Source organism: Pan paniscus, chromosome X (assembly GCF_029289425.2).
Source record: "Pan paniscus chromosome X, NHGRI_mPanPan1-v2.0_pri, whole genome shotgun sequence".
Taxonomy (NCBI): domain Eukaryota; kingdom Metazoa; phylum Chordata; class Mammalia; order Primates; family Hominidae; genus Pan; species Pan paniscus.
Genome location: NC_073272.2, coordinates 120094115 through 120113962, shown reverse-complemented (window position 1 = coordinate 120113962; position 19848 = coordinate 120094115). Strand labels below are relative to the sequence as shown.

The window sequence follows — 19848 nt, the reverse complement described above, 5'->3', positions numbered from 1 at the left end:
TCAAAAAGGGGAAATGGGTTACACTCTGCCTTTTTAGGGAGATGTCCACAGAAATAAAGGAATTGACATTGTAAAAGCTAGCTCCCTGTCTTTGTTTGTATTTCTTCCTTTACACATATACTTACCTTTATAAACAGCTTGGTTAAAGGTGGCCAATAATAACTACACCTCATGTGGCAACATTGTAAAGTTTAATTAATGTTTCTAAGGTATGAGTTGAACTCACAAGATGAAAGATCCTAAATATGGAATATGTGTTAAGTGCTCAGTCTGGTTTAGTCTGATAATGGCTATAATTGTATGGTGTCCTACATTACACATCTTGATTAGTGTGGCTCCCGTGAGTTCAACCTTGAAAATGTATTTTAATGTTGAGAATGTGTTTAACGTTGATTGGCAAACATTTGGGTGTACAGAATATACGCTTATGTTCTTCAACTAGCCTCAATTAGTTGGTTCTTGATGTAAAAGATATTTTACAAACCAACTTGGAAGGTTTTTGGTTTTTTTTGAGACAGACTCTTTCTCTGTTGCCCAGGCAGGAGTGCAGTGGCACAATCTCGGCTCACTGCAACCTCCACCTCCTGAGTTCAAGCGATTCTTCTGCCTTATCCTCCCGAGTAGTTGGGATTACAGGCACCCGCCAACGTGCCCAGATAATTTTTGTGTTTTTAGTAGAGATAGGGTTTCACCATGTTGGCCAGGCTGGTCTTGAACCCCTGACCTCAGGTGATCTGCCCGCCTCAGCCTCCCAAAGTTTTGGGATTACAAGCCTGAGCCACCTAGCCTTGTTTTTTGTTTGTTTGTTTGTTTTTTGTAACAAGGTCTCACTCTGTCACCCAGGCTGGAGTGCAGCAGTGTGAGCTTGGCTCACTGCAACCTCTGCCTCAGGTTCAAGGGATTCTTTTGCCTCAGCCATTTGAGTAGCTGGGATTACAGGTGAACACCACCATGTCCGGCTCATTTTTGTATTTTTAGTGGAAACGGGGTTTCACTATATTGGCCAGGCTGGTCTGGAACTCCTGGTCTCATGTGATCCACCCATGTTGGCCTCCCAAAGTGCTGGGATTACAGGCATGAGCCACCACGCGTGGCCAGATCTGTGCTTTTTAAAACCAACATATAACTCAGAAGACTGAAGGGCTTAGATAACCATGTGAGATAGGGAACTATTATTACTAGAATGTAGTTAAATATTAACAGGACTCAGCTATCATTTAGGTTAGTAGAAAAGTTTATCTTTGTATGGCAAAAGCAGCTTTCTCTTATCTTTATGTCCATTCCCTTTCAGTTGCACTAATATTTGTAATTTTTTAAAATGGCTAGCACTTCATATACCCTCCTAAAGATTTTAACTACATGAATTAGAACAACCTTGTTCATTAAATCCTGAAAATGAGTCAGTTAATCCTCCCTTATAAAGACACAGCATTATTTTATTCACATGCAATGAAATACTCAATTCAATAAGCATTTACCCTGCATTTACAGTGGTTCAGCATTTTGTGAACTGTGAGACATGATAAAGGAAAGTTCAATGTATTAAGGTGTCTTTCCTGGCCTTAAGAGTTCACTGTTTCTATTTGGGCAGCAAGAACTATATGGTAGGCCCAGTACTTTGGGAGGCTGAGGCAGGCGGATCACTTGAGGCCAGGAGTTCGAGACCAGCCTGGCCAACATGGCAAAACCCTGACTCTACTAAAAATACAAAAAAAATTAGCAGGCGTAGTGATACATGCCTGTAGTCCCAGGTACTCAAGAAGGCTGACGCACAAGAATCGCTTGAACCCGGGAGGCAGAGGTTGCAGTGAGCCAAGATTACACCACTGCAGTCCAGCCTGGGCGACACAGCAAGATTCTGTCTTCAAAACAAAACAAAATGAAAAAAACTATGTGGTATATTCAAAACAGATAGGAGTGCTTCCATCTGTCTCCTTTCAGGCCCCTGTCTCCCTTCTCAGCGGTTCTAAGTTCCATTAGAGCCTTGCTTTCAGCAGGCTGTCATCAAATAGCAATGATATTGTCTAATAATGCCAAAGGTTGATTTGCATTTTAATCAGGGACTTTTCAAGACACAAAAACAAGTGGGCCTGTTTAAACAAAGTTAGAAAGTTGATTTATTTGCAGGGTTCTGATTCACCTATCACAAGGTATACCATACAAGCTGCTTTTACTCCACTCACAATCCTGTCACCCCTGGTTTGTAAAAGCTCTGCTTGCTGGATTGTCTCCCTGCTATCTATGATCGCCTACAGAGTAGACTCCAAATTCTAAGCTTGGTGTGCCAGGCACTTTTGAGCCTCATCTTCCTTACTCCCAGCCAGACATCCTACTTCCCAGCCTCACTGCACTTTCCATGTTTCCATAAACAGGCCTGGCCCTTTCACTCCTTGCTTTGCCCTTGTTTCCGTTCCCCAGAATGCCTTTCATCCTGTTCCCTCTTGTCTTTTTGGCAACTCCCACTTTGAGACACAGCATAAACATAATCTCTGTAGAACTCTTCCTATTCCAGATTTCTCCCAAATTTCTTGTTTTGCCTCTTCTGACAGCACTTTGTATATATGTCATATTATTGTTATGGAAATTAGTTTTGAAACTATCTTCCCCTACTGGCTTTTCAAGGGCAGAGACCTTGCATAGTCTTACCATACATGCTAACTGAATGCTTTTGCAGTTAGAATGATCAACAGGTTGGCAAATTTAGTTTTTGATATTGTGTTACCTCCCTCTGAGAATGCCCCAAGGTTAAGTAAAAACTCCCAACAGGGAATTTACAAGGTTTATTGTTGCTAATTTAACCAAATTTAAAGATTTTTTAAATCAGTAATCAATTGTAAAGCATGGGGTCATGAAACACATTAGTAGAAAACACTGACTTTTGCCGATATGGTTCTAAAATGTCTCCTTTGGGACAGCGTGTAAACTGAGATTTGGCAAAAGAAGGAAGTGGGTCTTAGCTTTGTTGGGTCTATAAATTACTGAGTTAAGGACTGATAGAGTGGGGGTTAGGACGATCCTGGGCATAGTGCTGGGTGGGTGAGGGGTTAGTTACCTTTCCATTTCTTCGCCTTAGAATACACCCTTAATTTGGCCAGCCAGCTTAGAAAATGCTCCTGGTAGTAAGATAAAAGGATTTACAGCTACATGAAAGAGAAAGGCATCAAAATTCAGGCCTTATTCAGCCTTGGGTCTGTGGTGCCTTGAAATAAAAGAGAAACAATTTATACCGGCACCGAATTAAAAAGTCCTTTTCTTCCTATCTTAGCTCGTTTTCTTCTCCTTTCCTATCTTAACATAGGGACATTCCTCTCCAGCAGCGGGCATAATGGCATGATTATGTTTTCCTCTATTTAGGGTTACTCCCCTAGCCTTGCAACCACTCCTTATTCTTTTATCTCTTTCAAAGTTTCTATTCTCCCGGACCCTTACGTTTTATTCCGTCCCTCCCTCTCTCCTCCTCTTCCTCCTCCTCCGTTTTCCCAGCTAGCTCACTCCGCCCCTCGCCGTCACTACCTTCCCTCCCCCGAGGCTCCTTCCCGCTCCTCCCGCCACCCCCCCACCCCCTCGCCTTCAGAAAGCTCCAATCAGGAGCTCCGAAGGTGTCTCGAAGGCCCGCCCCCTCCTCCTATCCACTTTTCTTCCCCCCAATTTCTCCCTCCCCCCTTCCCCCCCCCCACTCAAGTCCTGCGGACCTGGGGGCTTCGGGATCTGGGCGCTATGAAAAGTGTCTGCCCAGTCACTTCCGGTAAGGGCGCTGCGGCGCGAAGCTTCCCGCGGGACCGTTAAGGAGGGAGTGGGAGTTCCCGGTGGGCCAGGGAAGGAAGGCGCTGCCAGGAATGGGGATCGCGAAGGGGAGCGGGAGCAGGAGCGAACTAGCGCGAGCGTCTGGGGCACTTTAGCCGCCCCTTTCCAGCCGCCCCCTCACGCGCGAGCTCCCCCGCCCCCCGGGCGGCTGCAGCGCTTCCCTCACCCCCACTCCCTGAGGTTGACACCGCCCCTCCCTCGGCGCCGCGTGACCGGAAATGGCGCCATCTTTAGCCTCTTGTGCTATTGACAATAACAAGCCCTGGTTCTTTCCCCCTCCCCCTTTCCCCCAACCACAGCCTCTCCCCTCCCAGGGAGAGGGAGAAAAGGAGGAGGAGCTGCAGCCTCACAGACTCGCTGAGTCGCTCCTGCAGAAAGGGGGGGAGAGAGATCGAAAAGCAGGGGAGGGGGACGGCACGGCCGTTTACCTGTCTGCCTCCTCATTCGCTCTCCCCCCTCGTTCTGCTCACTCCTGGTGTCAGCCTATCCGCCTTCCCAAACCCTCCCATTCCCCCGGTGTAGCCCCCCCTTCACTTTCCTTCTCGTCCTCTGTGTTTCTCCTCTCTTCTTTCTTCCCTTCCCCCTCTAGCATTGCTACCTTCTCTCCTACACGCACGCAGGCATATAAACGTAGGTTTTTGATGCTCCTCTGCCTGTTGACCCCGCTATTTTCATGTTTCCAACAGGTTTTTCTTCCCCCAGTCCCTCAGCTGCTGCTGCTGCTCAGGAGGTCAGATCTGCCACTGATGGTAATACCAGCACCACTCCGCCCACCTCTGCCAAGAAGAGAAAGTTAAACAGCAGCAGCAGTAGCAGCAGTAACAGTAGTAACGAGAGAGAAGACTTTGATTCCACCTCTTCCTCCTCTTCCACTCCTCCTTTACAACCCAGGGATTCGGCATCCCCTTCAACCTCGTCCTTCTGCCTGGGGGTTTCAGTGGCTGCTTCCAGCCACGTACCGATACAGAAGAAGCTGCGTTTTGAAGACACCCTGGAGTTTGTAGGGTTTGATGCGAAGATGGCTGAGGAATCCTCCTCCTCCTCCTCCTCATCTTCACCAACTGCTGCAACATCTCAGCAGCAGCAACTTAAAAATAAGAGTATATTAATCTCTTCTGTGGCTTCGGTGCATCATGCAAACGGCCTAGCCAAATCTTCTACCACCGTCTCTAGCTTTGCTAACAGCAAACCTGGCTCTGCTAAGAAGTTAGTGATCAAGAACTTTAAAGGTAACCAAGGCCAAAATCCATAATCACCTAATAAGGATTTGACACTCGAGGGGTCACGTGCTCTATTTATGTTAATATATTAAACAGTTTGGAGGTGGCCTAATGTTTTATGCATAATCAATGAGGTGGAGGGGAGGTCCTTTTTTGGTGGAGGGTTCATTTTCCGGGGGTGGTTAGGATCCTTGTGCTGAAGCATACACCGGGTGTTTCTGTGCAGTATTTTGAGGTCTTTTTCAACCTATTGTATTTAATCTGTTATTCCTTATAACACTGACAATCGGTATGATTGATCCGGATTTTACAGGTGAGAAATTTGTATTCCAAAGAGATTTATTTATTTCAGGTGCATAGCGAGCCTTGGCATTGCTGGGATTTTTATTTTTATGCTTCAGTAGGCCACATTATCCAATGCCTAGAAATGCAGGTAGCAATAGTGATCTTTTTATGCTCAAATAAGATTTATAATTAGATTTATACTGTATTCATGAAACTCATTTGGAAGGAATATTTGAAGAAAAATTTATGTTCTCTGCATTTCTTTCCAAAGGTAGGGTTTGAAAGTGAAAAACATTGTGTATACACAGAAGTAGTAACTCTGTGTACCACTAGTCTAAAGATAGGAACAATTACTACATCTATTTTTTCCATCACTAAAATGGATTTTAAAGTATCGACCTGCAGCTTTTAGGAAAATTTGTTCAGACCGTGTTTGAGATATGTGAGGAGAGTATTATGAATACATTGAGGCAAATATAAACAGCAATCTTTAAAAATGTATTTGAGCTGAATTAATTTTTATTTGTTGAATGTGTTTCTGTTTTTCTGACTTACTTTTTCAACACCCTTAACTGCCAGGTAATCAGTGCTACAGTGTTTATTAAATAGAGAAGTAAATGAATGAACTTAAGTAATATATATGAGATAAGTGCTTTGTGGCTGAATATTAGTATTGAGAAGATTAGGTTCTCTATGCTTGTGTTTTTAACATTGTGTGGAAATCAGGAGTATGCTCTATTTTGTCTCAAGCAGAGGGCTATGGTGTTGTCTATTTTTAACCCTTTCTTTTTTATATCACTACCTTCCCATACCCAGGCTCTCAGTTTCTGATTTAATAGTAGAGCTTTCTGAAGTCAATATGAATTGTAATTGACTAACGTTTTCATTATTTCACTTAAAAATATATGGATTTTGTAGCTAAAGATTTTTAAATGAGTTATGATCCTGGTTGCATTTTCAAATTGGTTTCAGAGATTTTTTTCTCTCCCTCCTAAAATAAAAGCATATTATTAAGGCATTTGGATGTTCTAATTAAAACTTTTTTCCCCCTACTCATTGCTAGTCAGTGAAGTTTAAAGCCTAGAGTAAGATGTTTCTTTCTATTCTGAAAATGCAACATGGTTTCTGGAGTCATTTCTTTCAGTCTTTAAAAATTTCACTCTGCTCGTAAATGTAGTTTAAAACCTGAGTTAAGATGTTTCCATTTCTATAGATGCTGCATAAATTTGGGGGTCAAACAGACCTGAATTAGAATCCCAGCTTTGCCATTGACTAGCTATGATGACCTTGGGCAAGCTTACTAAATGAGTTCCAGCCTCAGTTTCCTCAGTTGTAAAATAGATTCCTCAGGGTATTGTTGGGAAGATTAAGAGGCTTATAAAGTACCTTGCACATAGACAGTACTTTAAATCTCAGGTTAAAAATTCATGTCGACTTAGGTTTTACACATGATGAAATAAGATCAGGATTGTTATTTTTTATGGTCATTCTTGAATTTTTATTTTTTTGAAGCAATACAATCAATAGGAGAAAAACCTCACCTTCAATTTTAATAGGTGAGTCAAAATGACTTAAACAGTATTATGGCATTTCAAATTTTATTCTTTATATTAAGCTTAAATACAGTGGTTACTTTAATGATTAGGTGTAATAGTTATAAAGATCACAATTTACCCTAAAAATAGTAATGCTATTATATTTTATGAATCTTTGGTTACTGTATCTGACATGGTATTCTGATACCAACCTTTTACATATCATCTAGATAAGCCTAAATTACCAGAAAACTACACAGATGAAACCTGGCAAAAACTGAAAGAAGCAGTGGAAGCTATTCAGAATAGTACTTCAATTAAGTACAATTTAGAAGAACTCTACCAGGTATGTATTAATATGCATAACCAGATTTGATTAACATAAATTGAGGTGGGATGTATATGGATTTTGCTTTCTGAAATAGGTTCTTAAGTAGACTTTTGGTTCCCTTCTAATTTTAGTTTCTCCATTAATTGATGAACTCTATAATTAGACCACGTATTCTCACATAAACCATGGGTACAGTCATACCGGTATAAGTTGTGCTTATATTTGACCCTCCTGATAAGAAATTACAGTTACGTGTACCTTGGTGTAATAGAAGTTCTACCTATAATGTAATCCTATAGCATGAATCCCAAAGATGATTTCTGGTGACATGTCATTCTATTGTGATAATTATTTCTTAGTTGTGTTACCTACCCATAGGAAAGGCCTCAAGACATGCAGATATTATTCATATCCTTTATTCTACCTCCTTCTTAATAGTAGACTTTGCCATTTCTTTTTCTTGCTCTTTACATTTTTCTAATACCTGGGCTACAAGACGCACCTTAGCCCAGAAATGAGTAGCAGTTTGTAGTCCAGCAGCTTAGTCTGAGGTTCAGATTCTTTACTTAGCAAATGGGTCCTTACACTTAAATATAATGTTAAGGGCAGTTCCTAAGGGCAATCCCTTGCTACCAAGAAATTTTTCCCTACTGTGTATTTGACACACAACCAATTCAAGAAGTTACTTTCATTAGAGTGTCAGGGATTTGGTGTTAAAAGATACTTCAGGCCGGGCACGGTGGCTCACACCTGTAATCCCAGCACTTTGGGAGGCCAAGGCTGGCAGATCACCTGAGGTCAGGAGTTCAAGACCAGCCTGACCAACATGGAGAAACCCCGTCTCTACTAAAAATACAAAATTAGCCAGGCAATGTGGTGCATGCCTGTAATCCCAGCTACTCAGGAGGCTGAGGCAGGAGAATCGCTTGAACCCAGGAGGTAGAGGTTGCGGTGAGCCGAGATTGCACCGTTGCACTCCAGCCTGGGCAACAAGAGTGAAACTCCATCTCAAAAAAAAAAAAAAAAGATACTTCAGAGTACAATAGCTTGAATTTTTGTATTGATGAGTACCTTGTAAGAAATTATGTTGGTTTTATTTATCAGTATTTGTATATTTTAGTTGCAGAGCTAGTATGGTGATGGGTAAATCCCGGATTAGGAGTCAGAAGATGGGTTTGGGATCTAGTTTTGACTGCTGTTACCCTCATAATCTTGGGCCAGGTGCTAAAGCCCTCTCAGTTTTTTTTCCTGTTTTTTTAAGAGATAGGGGTCTTGCTATGTTGCCCAGGCTGGTCTTGAACTCCAGGGCTACAGCAGTCTTGTCACCTCAACCTCCCAAGGTGCTGAGATTACAGGCATGAGCTACCAAACCCAGCCGTCACTCTCAATTTAAATTTCCTCCTCTCTAAAGTAGAGGAAATAATAGTTTGCCCTACCTATCTCACAAGGTTGCTGATAAGAATCAAATGAGATATTTGTGGAAAACGCCTCCAGGCACTATAATCTTACAAATATAAGATGGTATCACGAGTCAGACTTTTTTACAAGCCACATTATAGCTTCTTCACTTGTAGCATGTCAATTGAGATCACCAGTTTCTGTTACTGTGAAAATTAGTACACGCAAAATACTCAAATCAGTGCACAACACATAGTAATAATGCCGTGTAACATTATAAGCATTATAATGCTATGCAAATGTCGGCTAGTAGTTGTAGTACTAAGCTATTACTTAAGAATAAGCCCATTTCATATGGCTCTTTTGGCGTATTATGTATGCGTCTCTTAAAATGTACAACAATAAAAGCCAAAATATGAAACTGACTTGGAAAGGCCTTAAGAGAGCATGTGGTCCAATATTTTTTCTTTGTGGTGTCCGTGACAGCCTGCAAAGGGGATTCATCTCGTATTATCTCATATAAGCATTATGGAAACCCTTTCTGGGGTACGTAGGGTAGTAGTTACTATCCCCACTTTTTTTTTTTTTTTTTTTTGAGTTGGAGTCTTGCTATGTCACTCAGGCTGGAGTGCAGTGGCGTGATCTCGGCTCACTGCAACCTCCACCTCCCGGGCTCAAGTGATCTCTTGCCTCAGCTTCCCAAGTAGGTGGAATTACAGGCGCCTGCCACCACGCCCTGCTAGTTTTTGTATTTTTAGTAGAGACAGGGTTTCACCATGTTGGCCGGGCTGATCTCGAACTCCTGACCTCAAGTGATCCACCCGCCTCCACCTCCCAAGGTGCTGGGATTACAGGTGTGAGCCACCGCGCCTGGCCTATCCCCACTTTATTGATGAGGAGACTGAGTCTCAGAGAAGTTGAATAACCTGCCCAGAGTCACATATTGGCAGAGCAGGGGCAACTCAAACTGAGATGCTGGATTTCTAGTTCATTGCACTTTTACTCCTGTACCACCTCACTAATATACCCTGGTACTTTGAATACCACTGTAGTGCAGTGTTTGAAACAATTAAATTGTTTTACTTTAGGGAAAAAGCTCTTTATCATTTTAGTAGTATTTTTATCTGTGCATGCATAAGCGGTGTTTATTTGGATAGTATATGGTGTTTATTTGGATATGCTGGTATACAGCATATTTAATTTCAATAATATTTTATATATTCCATATTTGTAACAAATGTTTATTGTGGTTATTAATTAACCCTATTTACTTTACCTTGAATATTTTTCCAGAGCTTTTGATTTGAAAATACTTTTCCTGATACATTGATTCTGTTAAATCTTTTTCTTTCAAGAGCATAGAGCTTGCATCTCTTGTTTTTGTTTTCTTGTACTTCGTAAGTTTTACCTGCTGTTGTTCAGTTGCATTTCTTTAGCCTAGTCACAAGTCTTATAACTTCACTGTTTGCATTTTTCATAATACCTTACTGCTTTTGCTATAATGAATTCAAAAGCATTGGTTTTTAGCTCTTTTACTGTTTTTGACCTTAATTTTATAAATGTTCCTTTGGATTGTTCTCAGAAAGATTATTTTGAGATGTTCAAGTTCAAACAGGAGGATAAAGGAGGTAAAGCTATTTCATATAATCTGGACTTCAGGTGCTTGTTTGATTTTGACTCATTGAAACGTAATTAGAAGTACTCTCTCAATCTACCTGAGTGGGAAATAAAAACATAAGAAAAAGTACTCTTCTAAAATTGAAATAATGTGGAAATATGTAGTTATACAAAAGTTCTCCAAACCCCTGTCCCACCCTCTTTCTCTGAGGTAAACACTTACTGGCATATATCTGCTTAGAACTTACTTCTGCATGAAAAAACATTTTGCTTTAAAGCTTTAAGTATGGAAGTCCCTAGTGTGGGTTGCATGTACTGCCTACTAAGTTTTTAATTTCTATAAAAGAACATGCTGTTCTAAGTACACTTGCAGTAAGCAAACATTGTCTTTTTAAAGTAATTTTAAATTAGAATTGGACCTGAGTTTTAAAATTATCTTTCCTTGACAACCTTGAGATCCTGTGGGTGTGAGGCAGTGATTAATGTTTTCATTTGACTGTTTTGTTTGTTTGCGTGCTTGTTTTTAATTGACTGCAAATAAGACTGATTAAATGCACTGACTTTTGAGCTGTCCAGCCTGCCTTAGGTTACAAATCTGTCACTCATCATATAACTTTGGGCGAGTTACTTCTCTAAGTCTTGGTTTCCTCATTTACAAGATGGTGAGACTAACGGCTACCTATATGGTAGGGTTTTTTAGACGTAAATGAAATATTGCAAAAAAGTAATTATCACAGTTCCTACTATATATTGGTATGTGTCATCAATGATAGTAGATATTTGAGTCTTTAGAAAAGAAATCTTTATTTTAAAATTACATTTTATTTTAGAGCTCTGAAGCCACACGATTTTAAATTCTAAATCTACACTGGGCCAGAACAGCTGTCTGATAAATAGATTACATTCCAAATGTGCTTCAGTAGACACCATTAGCGAAATTGAAAAAATAATAGAAAAAGACAGGAACTCTCTAGGAACAGTGTCCCTCTACGCTTAAAAAGAATGTGTCTTGTTTTCACATGTGGTATCGTACAGTTGGAATTTTGGTTTTGGTGTGAGTTTTTTTACTATTAATAAGTAATATTTTAAATAGGATTATTTTCATAATCCTATTATGAGCTCATGTTCTCAACTTTTGTATGAGTAGCCGCAGTGCTTTGTTTTGTTTTGTTTTGTTTTGTTTTGTTTTGTTTAGAGATATGAGGGTCTTGCTATGTTGCCCAGGCTGTTCTCGAACTCCTGGCCTCAAGCAATCATCCCGCCTTGGCCTCCCAAAGTGCCAGGCTTACAGGCATGAGCCACCATGTCTGGCCTAGTACAGTGTTTAAGATCAGCTACCTTTTTTGGAGATGCTGGAAGTTTGTACAGGAGCGTGTAACATTTACCTTTCCTATAAAACTCTAGCTATTTTTAAAGTCAAGCCTAGTCCATACTTCAATTCTGATGAAAATAATTTTATTTATTATTAATAATGGGAACTGTAGTTACCTTTTTGCGAAATAAACCTTAAATGATGAACCTTTCTATTAACGATTCATTTATAGAGTAGATGACCACAGGACTAGAATCAAATAGTATAGGTTATTATCAATTGTAAAATCTGGTTGCTTAAGCAGTCAGTGATTATTAAGAAAGCAGTTAGATTCTTAGCATTGTTGATGACTAGCTGTTGGAGTCTGTGTAACTTTTGTCACCCTGTTGATGTCTTAAAGCTTAGTCTATTATGTATTATGTATTTCTCTTTTTACTGAATCGTTCATCAGTACTATTGTTGCTGTTTTTTAAAATGTACAACTAAAATTCTACTCTTTGTTATTTTGAAATATACAATAGATTATTAAATAATAAAAAATTTTAAAATGTGCACTTACAAATTCTTAGTCCTTGATAATTTTCAGTCTTATTTAAGTCCTGTTTACTGGAAGTAAAAAGAAAAGGAGTTTAGGTTTCATTGTATAGTTGGTTTCCTTTAAACAGATTCTTAGTTTTTGAATACTTAGAGTATCTTAGCCATATTTACTTGACATAAAAAGAGAGATAATGTAGATCTTATTGCTATATCAGTTGTTGAATTTTTGTTATGTGCTTTACTTACTATCTGTAAACATAGCTCGAAAGCTAAGACTCCACTCCTTAGACCAGTGACCAGAGTTCAACACCCTGGTGGAAATTCAGTATCTTTTTTATTGTCTGTTGTTCAGTAAATATTTGCATATGTCATTTGCTACACGTTTATATATTTTTTTTGACTGTGTTTTTTTTCAGACACTTTTTTTTAGCTCATCCTTGTGAAGAAAGACACATTTTTTATGTATCCTGTGGATTATGGAGGGGAAGGGCTGGGATTTGGAAGAATAAGGGTTAGAAGCTTGCTAGAATGCCTGTATTTTATACCTAAGTACCTTCAAAGGATTTAAGGCAGCATATTTACTGGTAATTAGTGGGAGCTTAAATAAAAAGATAGTTTTATTAAAAAGACTTGTAAGGCTGGGTGCGGTGGCTGACGCCTGAAATCCCAACACTCTGGGAGGCCAAGGTGGGCGGATCACCTGAGGTCAGGCATTCAAGACCAGCTTGGCCAACATGGTGAAACCCAGTCTCTACCAAAAATACAAAATTCAGCCAGGTGTGGTGGCACGTGTCTGTAATCCGAGCTACTGGGAAGGCTAAGGCATGAGAATCGGTTGAACCCAGGAGGCAGAGGTTGCAGTTATCTAGAATCTGTTTATTACAAATAGTTGTTTGTGAGGCAAGAGGTTACTTCCAGAGATTCCCAAAGTGTTTTATTAGTGTAAATAATAAATACGTAATGCATAATATGTAAAAATACATTAATAGTACATAATATTTAAATAAAACAATGCATAATATGTAAAAATACATAAATAATAAATACATAATATTTAAAAGAATATATTTCTAAAAGTGCTTTTCAAAGATCTAGAGTAAAATAGAGCTTATCTCAAACACCTTCTTATTCCTGTTTCCATCCCAGCATGTAATAGGATGAAGAGTACTTAGTAAACAGTCATTCCTTGTTCAATCCATGACTGCTTACTGTGTCCAAAACTGGACTGATACCTTGGGGTTATGGAAAGCACTTAGTACTAGTAAGAGAGCATAAGTACCTACCCTAAGTTACTTATGTTCTAATAGGTTCATGAAATTAATAGTTCGTGACCAGCATTTTTTAAAAAGAAATGAAATAGCAAATATCAGAATGCATCACATAGAGTAATGATGTGTAGGTTCGTGAAGATTTTATTTTAGTTACATAAATTTATGTATGATGGATTGTGACATTAGATTTCCTACTGTGGCTTTGGGTCAAAACATTTTGGAAGCCACTGTTTTACAGACACCACTCCAAATCTTGCCCAAAGGTGAGAAAAGTGGAGTACTTGGATCAAAGGATGTGTGAAAGGTTATAATCGGGTGGCCAAGGTGGCTCATGCATGTAATCCAGCACTTTGGGAGGCTGAGGTGAACAGTTCACTTGAAGTCAGGAGTTCGAGACTAGCCTGGCCAACATGGTAAAACCCCATCTCTACTAAAAATACAAAAAAACCTAGCTGAGTGTGGCGGTGCATGCTTGTAATCCCAGCTACTTGAGAGGCTGAAACAGGAGAACCACTGGAACCTGGAGGCAGAGGTTGCACTGAGCCAAGATTGCACCCCAATCTGAGCGACAGAGCAAGACTCCATCTAAAAAAAAAAGAAAAAAGAAAAGTTATAATCAGACATGAGATGAAAGTGGTAAGATTTGCCTTGAACACCATGCTTAAAAGTATGGTGGTGGGGAAGTTAGAAAGGCTTTTACTGGGGAAGGCAAGGATTTAAGTTTTTTGAATACCTGATATATTCCTCTGGTTCAAAGCCCCGAAAGTATTGCAGAGCATGTAGTGAAAAGTCTCACTTCCACCCCATCCTCCAGTCCCCTAGTTAGTTCTCTTTGTGACAGACATTATTAGTTTTTTGGGTATCTTTCCAGAGATGTTTTATATACGTAAAACGACTGTGTATGTTTTTATTTTGTCCCTTTTTTACATAAATGATAGCAGACCATGTACCGGATAGTTCTTTTTGTTTGTTTATTTATACCTATTATGAGATTGCTCCATCACAGTACAGGAAAAGCTTGATGGAAGGTTGTTGAGGAAGGAAAATGACTAGATCCGGTCTATAGGTTAAGCAGTCAAGGCTAAATTAGAAAAACAGAATGTTCCCTCCGAACTTGACCTCAAAACTCACCTTAGATGCTCCTGCCTTTCTTGCCTTAAAGTTCTTAAACCACCCTCCAGCCAAACACAGGTGAGACTCTGTGCTGTAAAGCCCAGCTTAATTCTCGATTTCTCACTATTTCCACTAACTTTTTATCTGTTTCCCTTTGGGTCTTTGGGACTCTGTCCCTTTACCTCTTCCCAGGAAGGCTTTTCTGACTTGCCCTCCCCTGAATGCTGGGTTAGGGGCCTCATCTCTCTGCTTATCCTCATCATAGCATCTAGCACACTCAATCGTAATTACACGTTTTCTGGCAACTTTTCTCATACTAGAAGCCCTTTCTATGTGCAGGACACATTGCTAGAGTTTTTTTTGAATACTTCATGTATTCACTTGGTTCAAAGCTCAAAAAGTATTAAAGAACTTATAGATAGATGAACACACAATGTCTTTCTGTCATTAAGGAGTCAGAGAGAGAAGATATACACATAAAAAGATAAGTAGTTTTGTGTAAGAAGTGTCCAGTGGTTGGGAGATAAATAGTGTTGACTCAATGACTAAGTCAGTGTGGTATGATGGGTGCGAGTGCCATGTGAGTCACTGGTAGCTGAGTCAATTAAGAAGAACTTATTGGAAGAAGTGGGACCTAATTGAGTAGTAAGGGAATATGGTATCTTGTGTGAGAAGATAAGTAGATGTGCCGAGAACTGTTTTATTTGAGAAGGGAACATAGCAGAAGGAAATGGGATAAATAGGACTTAGAGAAGTACCGGAAGTACGCAATGTGGAAAGATGAAGTACGCACTAAGTCATATGACAGAATCTAAGCAGAGCGATAAGAAATGCTGAGAAAACAGTCATTCAGAAGGAACGGTGAGATACAAGGAGAGGAATACTAAAGGTAGAAGGGGGACAGTCCACAAAGGACCTGTGTGAACAGAGAGGCACATGAAATAAATGTAAATTCCCTTAAGCATTTGTGGCCTAGCCCCAGGTCACGTGAAAAGTGGGCAGGCCAGCAGGGTCTCAGCCTTCTTATTCCTCCATAGCTGCTCAATCTAATTGGCCTGCTGTTTCCTGATGAGGTGTGGTGACTTGTCTCATGGTGTAAGAGGTTTCCTTTAAGCTCTGCTCTTCTCTTCTTTTCTCTTCTCTTCTCGAGACAGAGTCTCACACTGTTGCCTGGGCTGGAATGCAATGGCACATTCTCGGCTCACTGCAACCTCCACCGCCCGGGTTGATGAGATTCTCTTGCCTCAGCCTCCCGAGTAGCTGGTGCACACCACCACACCCGGCTAATTTTTGTGTTTTTAGTAGAGACAGGGTTTCACTATGTTGGTCAGACTGGTCTCAAACTCCAGACCTCATGATCTGCCCGCCTCGGCCTCCCAAAGTGCTGGGATTACAGGCGTGAGCCACCGCGCTCTGCCAAGCTTTCTTTTCATTTGCTAATTTATTTACTGGACCTGCATATTGGGAATGTGACTTCTAACTACATATTTTTAAAATTCCACTCCAACCCACAGAACCCCCTAGAGTTCATTTTAATGGAATTTTTTTCTTCTGTTGTGGTGAGAAAGGAATTCTGGTGTTACATTTAAGTCATTACCACTTGGAATTATAGATTATATCAGAGTTTTCCCAAAGAGTTTTACCATGCCTGTTGTTTTAAATTTGAAAGTCTTTTATATATGCATAACAGGAAACTTACTGAAATCTGAAGGTCATCCTTCTGGAATCTGAGTATAAAAGAAGACCAATTCAGTTATTAAAGTAAAGTAAAAATGCAGTTCTTTCTTTTGTAATTGGTGTTAATTCAGTTGTACAAATTTTATTTATTTTTTATTTTATTCCTTTTTGAGATGGAGTCTCTCTCTGTTGCCCAGGCTGGAGTGCACTGGTGTGATCTCGGCTCACTGCACCCTCCACCTCCTGGGTTCAAGCAATTCTCCTGCCTCAGCCTCCTGAGTAGCTGGGATTACAGGCGTGCACCACCATGTCCGGCTAATTTTTGTATTTTTAGTGGAGACGGGGTTTCACTATGTTGGCCAGGCTGATTTTGAACTCCTGACCTCAAGTGATCCACCCGCCTCAGCCTCCTAAACCGCTGGGATTACAGGCATGAGCCACTGCGCCCAGCCACAGATTTTAAAATCTATATTTAACTATTCTTAAACTGAAATGTTGGAGAAAATTCCTTGGTATTATATCATACTCATTATCATACTACTAGCAATAATTTCTGCTTTGTTCTGTTCTGGAAAATCCAAGAACGTTTAAGTAAATTTTAATTCAATTGTAGTAGGACTGCCCAACCCATCTGATACATAAACAACAGGTGAAATTCTTTTTTAAACCCAAAATGAAGCTCTGCTTGTGAAAATGATTAATATTTTAAACAAGACAGCTTTTTTATTTTTGAGACAAGGTGTCACTTTGTCCCCAGGCTAGAGTGCAGTGGCGTAGTCATGGTTCACTTCAACCTTGAACTCTTGGGCTCAAGGGATCCTCCTGCCTCAGCCTCCTAAATAGCTGGAACTACAGGTACACACCACTGGGCCCAGCTAATTTTTAAATTTTTTGTAGAGATGGTGTCTTGCTTTGTTTCTGTATTAGTCAGGGTTTTCTTAGAGGGACAGAACTACAGAACTAGTAGGAGATATATATAAAGGGGAGTTTATTAAGTGTTAACTTACACGATCACAAGGTCCCACAATAGGCTGTCTGCAAGCTGAGGAGTAAGGAGAGCCAGGTTGATTCCCAAAACTGAAGAACTTGGAGTCTGATGTTCGAGGGCAGGAAGCATCCAGCATGGGAGAAAGATGTAGGCTGGGAGGCTAGGCCCTTCTCTCCTTTTCACTTTTTTTGGCCTGCTTTATATTCACTGGAAGCTGATTAGATTGTGCCCACCAGGTTAAGGGTGGATCTGCCTTCCCCAGCCCCCTGACTCAAATGTTAATCTCTTTTGGCAACACCCTCACAGACACACCCAGGATCAATACTTTGTATCCTTCAGTCCAATCAAGTTGACACTCAGTAGTAACCATCACAGTTGCCTAGGCTGTTCTAGCCTGGCATCAAGCAATCCTCTCACCTTGGCCCCCCAAAATGTTGGGATTACAGGCATGAACCACTGTACCCAGCCCAAGTAGGATTTTCTTTGAGCAGCATGTTGGCACTCAAAAAGTTTCAGATTTTTGAGCTTTTTGGATTTCAGATTTTTAGATTAAAGATGCTAAACCTGTAATTTGTTCTTTTTTGATACAGTGCATTGGTTATGAGAAAGTTTGCCACCCACATTGATATATTTTGTTGTTTTACCTTGTGTCTTAAGTGGATGAATAACCCTTTTTAATAAGCTGATGTGGTAGAAATATCAAATTAATAAGAATCTGATGTAAATAGTTGAGAAATCCTTCATCCTCTCCTTAAGAAAGTATTTTAACCTTGCAGGCTGTAGAAAATCTCTGTTCTTACAAGATTTCTGCAAACTTGTACAAACAGCTGAGACAGATCTGCGAAGATCACATCAAAGCACAGATTCATCAATTCAGAGAATATCCTTTTTAAAACAAAAAATCGTGAATAATTTTGTCTTCCTCTCTGTCCCTACCCCTCACTGTTTAACCCAGCTTGAAGTAGAATGCCTGTATTTTGTAGGTTTGTCATTTTTTGTGCCTTGTGTTTCTTGAGAAACAAACACATTTTGACTTTTCAGCCTTAATTCGTGTCCAGGACTACATGTGGTATTCATGTAAATAAGATGTCCTTATGTCTTTACCCTTTTTGCCCTAACAGATTTCCACTTGAGGAAAAATAATCTCCTAAGGGAAATCGTAAACTGAAAACACGATGTTCAGTTATGTCTAAGACTTGTTTTTAAAGGTGTTTTTTAGTATAAACTATGTTTTTTTTTCTTTTACAAATTAGGAAATAGCACTTTGGTGCATAATCAAGTGCCATTTAGTTTCACTTAGTGTGCAAGGTATTCATGTTTAAGACTAATGTGCTGTCTGTCACATGGCACATATGACTTGTACCAAACGCTTTAAGATATCCTTAACATATGTTTCAGGGATTCATTGGATAGTGTTCTTTTTTTAAAGAAGATTGATAGATGCTGGCAAAACCATTGCAGACAAATGGTAAGCTGGAAAAAGTATTGTATTTTGGCTAAACATTGTATTAATAGTTAAAAACATTTCTTCAAATACAGGAATGTTAGTTTTTAAAACTTAGCAATAGGGAGATTGCTTCAATATCTATTCCTTTTCTTTTTTTTTCTTTTTTTAAAAATTTATTTATTTTTTATTTTCCCGTAAGTTATTGGGGTACAGGTGACATTTGGTTACATGAGTAAGTTCCTTAGTGGTGATTTGTAAGATTTTGGTGCACCCTTCACCAGAGCAGTATACATTGCACCACTGTAGTCTTTTATCCCTCGCCCCCCTCCCATTCTTCCTCCCAAGTTCCTTTTCTGAATTGGAAACTAGTTTTGGTTGAGTTTTCTATTTTAAAACCACAAGTTACAGGTAAACCTGCATTTCAGAATGTCTTGCACCTTGGGTTCATTTTTATTTTTGTCACACTTACCAAAAATGTATTTATCTCATTCATTAAAAAGCTACATTTCGTCTGTCACTCTTATTTTTTTTCTCTCTTGATGGTTATCCTGTCCACTATTTGATTACCTGTGAAGGTGCCTGATGGTCCTGTGTTTTAGTTTATTCAGATAACAACCTTTTCCATTTTTCTTAATCTGGTTTATACCTTATATTCTACAGATTAAAATCTTAAAATCCATCACCCCTCCCCACCCCCACCCCCTGCCAAAAAAACCCTCACATGTGCAATGTAAGGCAGCTTCATTCCCAAGCACTGTGGCGCAGGAAGAATTATATGAGTGTCCCCTTGATTTTTCAGTTACTTCTCAAGTAGTAAATCAGAGGGCCATTTTAAGTGTCTTTTTTCTAGAAAACACAAAAAGGATTGACTGTTGAGTAATAAAAACGATATGGGCATATTCTCAGATAGATGTGTTTATCTGCGTGTTTGATCTTAGTAATCTAATATTATATATACAGACAAACTCTTCAGTTTTATTCTTATTGAAAGCAAATATTTCAGCTTCACAACATACAAAACTTGTTTGATTTCTTTTTTTTTCATTGGCAGATCATGATCAGGAGCATTTTTTTGTTTCTGGATAGAACTTACGTTCTTCAGAATTCAATGCTACCCTCCATTTGGTAAGGATGCCAGAAAAATATGAAAAGATTGTTCCAAATCATACTCAAATCTTAATTACACTAATGAAAGAGTATAAGCTATACTGTGAATATTCTAAAAATTCACATTTGGTTCTAGACTTTCCTTTGTAGCAGTTTTATCTTCCTAATAATATGTTGCCTATGCTAATATTGAAGATAGCTAACAT

At 39.5% G+C, this 19848-nt stretch overlaps 1 protein-coding gene and 1 long non-coding RNA gene across 6 annotated transcripts in view; one reads left to right on the top strand and one right to left on the bottom strand.

The window, feature by feature from the left end:
• LOC117977718 (uncharacterized) overlaps positions 1-4296 on the bottom strand; it is a 40534-nt gene extending 36238 nt beyond the window's left edge. The window contains exon 1 of the long non-coding RNA XR_004668886.3: positions 4233-4296. This is a non-coding gene — a long non-coding RNA (uncharacterized LOC117977718). The remainder of the gene's footprint in view (positions 1-4232) is intronic.
• Positions 3614-19848, top strand: part of CUL4B (cullin 4B) — a 35536-nt gene continuing 19301 nt past the window's right edge. For 2 of the 5 annotated variants that reach the window (XM_008976739.5, XM_063601661.1), the window contains exons 1-6: positions 3614-3745; positions 4491-5033; positions 7075-7190; positions 17865-17968; positions 18487-18556; positions 19587-19660. In XM_008976739.5, the coding sequence (XP_008974987.1) occupies positions 3718-3745; positions 4491-5033; positions 7075-7190; positions 17865-17968; positions 18487-18556; positions 19587-19660 (935 nt within the window). In that variant the 5' untranslated portion in view covers positions 3614-3717. Of the gene's footprint in view, positions 3746-4490; positions 5034-5210; positions 5338-7074; positions 7191-8157; positions 13947-17864; positions 17969-18486; positions 18557-19586; positions 19661-19848 lie in introns of those variants that run through there. The other 3 variants (XM_063601662.1, XM_014343543.5, XM_063601663.1) reach the window with 3 other exon arrangements.